We start from the raw sequence: 7,335 nt of genomic DNA on the forward strand, positions 1-7,335 counted from the left end.
TACAGCACACAGAGTTGCAGTGACACAATATCACCACCAGATAGAGACAAAGTCCAGCATGTGTGTCGGCAAGTAGCCACAGCCTGCATGTCCTGTACAATAAAAGCATTTCGTGGTCGTACTTTAATGCGACTTTAATGAGCTCTCTTCCAAATCCAGATTACATATTTAATACAGTATTTACTACATAATAGAATTGATTGTAATAGTACTCAATTTCAGCATGGATTAAACAAAAACATCAACATACACTACAATTTTATACTAACACAAAATGATACAATATAATATATAATAATAACAATATCATGATTATTAGTTAGAATTAGTATTATTATTAACAAGGAAAAAACGTTGATCAAAGGTTTCAGCAGCAGTGTGTTACCTAGCTGGCTGCTCCTGTATCGTCTGATGATCCTCACCATCTCTGCCACTTTATGCTGCAGGACGAGAGAGAAAAAGTGTTTGTTGAGTCACTTTACCCTGTTTACAAACTCAGCACTGAACGTTTTGACTGAAAGTGAATTAACTCACCATCTTCTCGAAGTTGACGAGTTCACCATGAAATGTCTTACAGCTCTCATGAAGAAATGTCAAGTCTGAGAAACAGGAAACAGAGCAGCTTGTTAGATTACTCCGTCAGACTCTGATGTCCTTCAACTCTTTATTTCTGTCATTTATTGAGTAATGACTACAAACATGAACTGCTCAAGTTTCTGTGACGTGAAGATTTCTGTTTTATTGTACTGAATCTCTTTTTTTTGGTCAGACTGATTCATGTGAAGAGTTGAGACTCTGATGGAGTCTGGAAGTTATTATGAGATATTGTAACTCTGTGTTATATGTTTTGTCACTTAACTAACACTCTCTTCCTGTTTAAATAGTTTTAAAATAAAAGTTACATTTTTTATAGAGATGTTGAAGTCTCTCTACACACAATGATTCTTGCTGGAAAAATAAACTAAATCTAAGAAGTTAACGCTTATTGTCCTCTTCAAATGAACAACAAACAGGATACCATCAGTTACCTTTTTGAAATCAGCCACCAGAAAATCCATATTGGTGCTGTTCTACATTTTCAACACAGGAGGGCACATTCTACACTTCAAGCTTTAATTCTTTCTTTTTCTTTCTTTCTTTCTTTCTTTCTTTCTTTTTTAAACCATTTGATTCACTTCCATCCTTTCCTCTCTCCTCTTTTTCTGGTTACCATGGACACAGAGAGCTTAAGGCTGCTATCTCTCTCACACACACACACACACACACACACACACACACACACACACACAGAAGGGGCAAGAGGTGTACAGTGTGTACAGTAATCTCATTTTGAGTACAATGTGTGAAAGCAGAAGAAAGACAAGTGTGTGTGTGTGTGTGTGTGTGTGTGTGTGTGTGTGTGTGTGTGTGAGAACACCTGCTGTGTTGTATGAGTTTTACTTGAAGAGAAGATGAAAAGAAAAAAACTGGAGCGAAGAGGAAAAGCATCGATGAGGAGGAGTCTTTGAAGTGTGTGTGTGTGTGTTTTGCAGGTTAACGGTAACATGGAGCTGATTAGCCAGAAGTGCTAATTAGCGAGAAGGAGCTAACATACTAATGTATCTACAGCAGCTCCACATCTGGTCCACAGCTGGGGGGACACCGTCTCAGAGGAGCAGTGAATGCAGATTTATAAATGATCCAGTAATGAACCGATGAAGCAGCTGATCACAAGGCTTGTTGAGGTACTTTATTCTCTAATTCTAGTTTAGGAGACTCTCAGGGGACAATGGCAACATGACTATCAGAGGACCACCACCCATTGGGGGACCTCCTTAACCAGACTTCTTGTACTGTCTCCATTAGGACTGGGCAATATACACCAAAAATCAAATGTCAGTATTTTTTACTGAATGGTGACACACAGTATATATCTCAGAATTTCTACAAAGTGGGCTAATTGTTCAGTTTGTCATCGTTGTTCAGTGTTACAAGCACACAAAATGCAAAAAACGGTTTAACCCCCAGGAACTGTTTGGCGCATTTTACGAGCTCTTCGACCTTATTTCTTTTTTTTTCTTTTTTTTTGCTGTGTTCATGCATATGGCATACATTTTGAAATGACTCAAACTGTAATTTTTGATCCCACAGGCATCAAAGCATAAAAACATGCAATGTAGTATTTCAAGGTGTCATTCTTGGCTTCAGCTTTGGAATTTGTCATTTTTACTATTTTCCACCTGATGACAGCATTTTTTAACCTAAAAATAACATGCATTTTCTTCATATGCCAAAGCATATGAAGAAAATGCATGCTATTTCCACATGGTGCACTGTAACAATCAATGTTGCTGCAAATCATTTGACATATCCCAGGCTGTGAACAAAATCTACTTTGCATTTCTTATATGAAAATAATTAATTTTGTGTGTGTGTGTGTGTGTATTGGGGGGCATTTAAAGGGTTACAGTTCTGAAAATTAATGGATATTTGATATTTATGATTAGGACTGATATTGGTTAAAACATAACATTAAGTGAATGAAAGAAGAAAATAGCATAAATTTATGATTTTTTTAAAGTTTGATTTTGAAAAGCAAAATTTGCACACAGCGATACAAGCGTGTTTAATATTAAAGCAGGCCCTAAGGGTTAAAAACATACAGTTTTCATTCTAAATCTTATTTGAGCATATATCGATATACCGTAAAGAGTGGATGTACTGCGTAGCTCTTGTCTAAGTACAGACTCACCTTTGAGCAGCAGAGGTGTGAAGGGAATCAGTGGAGGTCTCAGGCTGGTTATCAGGTCTCTATAGGACTTATGGTTCCTTGAGGGGTCCTGTAAGATCACATCAGTAGAAGATCAGATGATTCTTTACTTTAGTAAAAGTACTAATACCACAATGTGAAAATACAACACCAAAAGCAAAAATACTACACTCAAAACCTGACTTGACTCCTTCATACACTGTTGGGTTGTTTAATCTACAGCAATCTACATCATTGGAGCCTGGGTGTCCTGTAAGAACCATGTATTTCTTAGAAGAGAGAAAAAAGCCCTGCTTTCAGATTTTTGATGATGCATTTTCCAACTGATCCAAGCTTATTAGCTTTATTTAGAGAATTTTCTCAGCACATAAAGGAATACTTTATCCTTCAGTTTATCAAATACATTCAAGATCAACTTATTTGGATATACATGGTTTTCACTGGACAGGGCAAGGATGACAAACTGCAATCTGAAAAGTAACTAAAATTAAAGATCACAAGTACTGTTTAGTCACACTTGTATATTCCTTGTGCTCTTTTCTTTATGCTGTAAATGACAAAGTGAGAGGTATAAGCTATATTAGTAAGTATGTTCTGGGAAGCAATATTACCATTGAATTTACTTATTAGTGTTGAAGATAGATATGAAAACGCAAAAAGTATGACAAGTATTTAAATTTATTGTGAAGATCTACTCCGTGTTGTATGTTGTTTATTGTATGTTGTATGTGCCTTTATGTTGAATAAATACAAAGTTAAAAAAAAATACAATATTTGCCTCAGCACAGTGTAGTACAAGTTTAAACTTGCATAAAAAGGAAGTACTAAAGTGCATGCCTACAATTTGTACTTTGTGTAAATGTACTAAATGACATTCCACCACTGGGTAAAATAATTTTGTATTAATTTTAATAAAATCTATCTATCTATCATTTAATATTTATATTTCTATATTTCTTTTAAAGTACATTTCTGACATGTTTCTGGCATTTGGTGATATTTGATGTTTGAATTTCTCATATCAGCATCACTTCACACACACTAAGTGACGATGATGACCTTAATTATGTTTTTTACTCACTGCAATGCTCTCAAACTGCTGAAACTGCTTCCTGAACTTTCCTGGGAGACCCTAAAAACACACACACACACACACACACACACAAATTACACATATAAAAAAATAGACACAAACTTACAGTTAAAGCAAAAAGAATCAAAAAGTTCCCAAAACAGCAAAATGAAAGCAACTTCTCTCAGATTCATCTGTTTTTGTTTTCATGAACTTCTGAAAGACAATCTTAAATAAGTGATTACTTTATTGTTAATTAGTGAACAGATGTTGGTGAAAGTTACTTCCCGCTCTTCAGAGAGTATGTCTAATTTTTACTTATAGAAAGACGTACATCAAAACATCTGAATCCGTTGCTCTCTTTGTAAGTCCATGATTTCTTCACACAACGCTACAGTGAATAAACACAGCAGGTGTTGTGCTGTGTGCAGGTTAAGTAGAGCAGAGTCAGGTGAGTGCTTTACCTCCCAGGTGAGTCGTAGTCTGCTCACAGCCGGGTTGTCTAAACCCAGAACCACAGCGAGGAACGACAACAGGTCTTGCTGCTGCTTACAGCTGAAAAACACAAACATACACACATACACACATATACACATACAGACACACACACACACACACACACACACACACACACAGTGTTGTCTGTTGTCTCACAGGCTGCAGCACTGATGGATTAAAACAACAGACTTTGAATAATGACATCATAATGGCTAGAAAAGTGTTTTTGCCGAACATTATGATGTCACATTGAAGCTGACCTTTGACCTTTTGGATATAAAATGTCATTGATCATTTCATCCTATTAAACTTTTTTTTCTGAAATTTTGATAATGTATGAATTCCTGAGTTGTGGCCAAAACATGTTTTTGAAAGACAGACAGACAGATGGACAACCGAAAAATATAACGCCTCTGGCCAGGACTATTGCCCGCACAGAGGCATAAAAACATCAAACCCAGTTAACTCACTTTTTCAAATTTTATTTACTTATTCATAAAATTGTATTTTTGAACTTGCACCCTCATATGTTTTTGTACACATCACCTTTTTATTATTGTGCTTTAATGTTTTTAATGTTCTCAGTTTTGGTTGTGTCAAAAGGGGGCAGTGGAGGGGCACTCTGTGCTTAAGCTTGAAAAGTGCTATATAAAAAAATACTATTATTTATCATTATTATTATTGTTATTTTTATTGTTATTTTTATTTTTTGACCTCCCTTAACCAAGCGACTATCTAGACTCACAGTGCTGCAATCTTGATGAACTTGCGGAGCAGCTGGACCCTCTTTGGCAGCGACTGGCACTGCAGGATCTCCGTGGCGACCCAGTGCTGCACCTCGCTGCAGCGCTGCAGTACCAGTTCCAAGTTTAGGGGGCGCCAGCGGGACTGCTCCCCGTGAAACACATAACACACAAACTCCACCTGCAGGAGACATCAACGAAGAAGTGGACAAAGAGCTTTGAACACTGAAAATCAAACAGTGCTTTTATTAAGTTATTTTCATTGTATTTTGCTGCTATTTTGATCATCGCAAACTACAGTCCATGAAACTCAACACTTTCTACACAAATGTTTCACGTGAGACCGGAAATTGAGGTTATTAGGCAGCACTGCCATGTTAGATTGTAAGATTAGATTGTCACAGGTTAACTTAGGGAGTAAAGGAGTAACACACAAATCAAAAAACTGTTTTTTCTTTACGAATAAAATGATTTCAGTCTATGTGAGGATAAATATGAAACACCAGTGTTGTGTTTGGTGACGAGAAGAGAAATCTATATATTGACAAACAGTGCAATAACCATCTCACCGACCTCGTGCACACAGCTGAAGAGCTCCCAGTCAAACACCACCAGCTGATTAGCTACCTCCTCAGCGGACATGTCATGGAGTTTGCTGTCACCGGGTGTCCAGTGGATCTCTTCAGGAAGGGGAAGCTAAGGATGCATGGAATCACATCATCATTTTATGACACAAACACACTTTTTTTTTCCAAAGTATGAAACACCTGAAACATGCATACACAAATAAATCCTGTAGTCACTCCCTGAAAACTCTACCTGTGCTCCCTGTGGCAATGGAACATCTACTATGTAAGACTATCAGAAAAAGTATTTTTGTTCTACATGGCATCATGTGACGGACATAATACCACTACAAAAAGTGAATCAAAGCCTGGCGCACTTCCTGTAGGCCTGTGACACATTACAAACCCCACCAACCTTTCAACAATTCGTAATTTTTGTCCTGTCTTTACTTGTGCTAAAGTCATTATAATTGATCCTTTTTCACAAAATTCTTGTGGTGAATTTTTTCAATTGAATTTCATTTTTCCTGTTTCAAGCTTTCAAAAACGCTACCTGTTTTTCTACAATTCAAAAACTGAAATCTGTTTTATTCTTTTTAAGAAAACTTAGTTTTTAGTCTCAAAACAGGAACAGTATAGGCCACCTTTCATTAACTTTAAGTTATTTACATCTTTGTACCATCTATTTCTCTAATAATTATATTCAATAAGCAAAACATAAAATTAAAAAATGGATCAAAACTTAATTTGCATCAAAAAATGAAGACAACTGTTCGTGTTTCCTGTTTTCATTTTGATAAAATCGAGAAAAATGAGAAAATCCAAACCAAAAATACATATTTTTTCTGTTATCTAAGCCACATTTAGACAAGAACAGCTCTACTGAAAACAGAAAACTTTTTCCTTTGCATTTTTAAGAAAAATCTGCATTCATATGATAACATTGTGAAAATGATCCTTGTGTAAACAGATCCACAAAAACAATCGAAAACACTGTAGTATGCATGCCAGGCCAGTAGCTGGCAGTGTAACTTCATAATTCACACACCACAGAAGAACACCAAATGCATGTGCATTAAGGCGTTCCTCTACAGAACCGTGAGTATAAACGAACAAGAAGACGATGGCAAACGAATGCACGAGAGCCAACAGCGTTAATAAACTCAGTAGCGTCAGCAGCACAAACACAGCTCGGTAGTCTGCCTTTGTCGTTATTGTTGTCCTCCTACTCACACATGGCTGTTTGTCTGAAACCCAGTGCATAAAGTGTGGCCATGTTGTCACTGTTCGCACAGGATCAGCTCATTGCCAGTTTTCAAGGTGACCGAAGGGGAGGTGTTCTCAAAAAATTACGCTCTGGAACCAAGTTTCAAAAGTTTGCCTTCTCAGCCCCCCCAAACACCGTTGTCTTGTGAACGTAAGGCCAAACTGCAACAAACGTTTAATGTTTTATGCAACAACTGTTGCCATGTAAACGGCCCCTGAGTTGGCTGCATCTACTCTTCAGTCAATCAATCAACCATTAAATCAATCAATGAATCAGCTCCTCACCAGAGAGTCGAGCTCAGTGGGTTCACAAGCAAACAGATGAGTGTTGACTCCCAGTGTGGTGAAGACGGCCTCATCGCTGGGACGAAACACTGCCTTTTCTGAACACACAACACACACATTAACTAACATTAAAATGTATACCGCATGTTTGAAATA

The 7,335-nt window shown here is 37.1% G+C and overlaps 1 protein-coding gene across 1 annotated transcript in view; it reads right to left on the reverse strand.

The window, feature by feature from the left end:
- The window catches only part of rapgefl1 (Rap guanine nucleotide exchange factor (GEF)-like 1), a 45,204-nt gene that overhangs the window by 7,945 nt on the left and 29,924 nt on the right, over positions 1-7,335 (reverse strand). Inside the window, exons 8-15 of the mRNA XM_042504516.2 lie at positions 7,180-7,277; positions 5,636-5,758; positions 5,065-5,243; positions 4,286-4,376; positions 3,831-3,881; positions 2,732-2,819; positions 535-599; positions 386-440 (exon numbers count right to left, since the gene is read on the reverse strand). Of these exons, the coding sequence (XP_042360450.1) occupies positions 386-440; positions 535-599; positions 2,732-2,819; positions 3,831-3,881; positions 4,286-4,376; positions 5,065-5,243; positions 5,636-5,758; positions 7,180-7,277 (750 nt within the window). The remainder of the gene's footprint in view (positions 1-385; positions 441-534; positions 600-2,731; positions 2,820-3,830; positions 3,882-4,285; positions 4,377-5,064; positions 5,244-5,635; positions 5,759-7,179; positions 7,278-7,335) is intronic.

This window comes from Plectropomus leopardus, chromosome 18 (genome assembly GCF_026936395.1).
Source record: "Plectropomus leopardus strain MGB_pleo_1.0 chromosome 18, ASM2693639v1, whole genome shotgun sequence".
NCBI lineage: Eukaryota > Metazoa > Chordata > Actinopteri > Perciformes > Serranidae > Plectropomus > Plectropomus leopardus.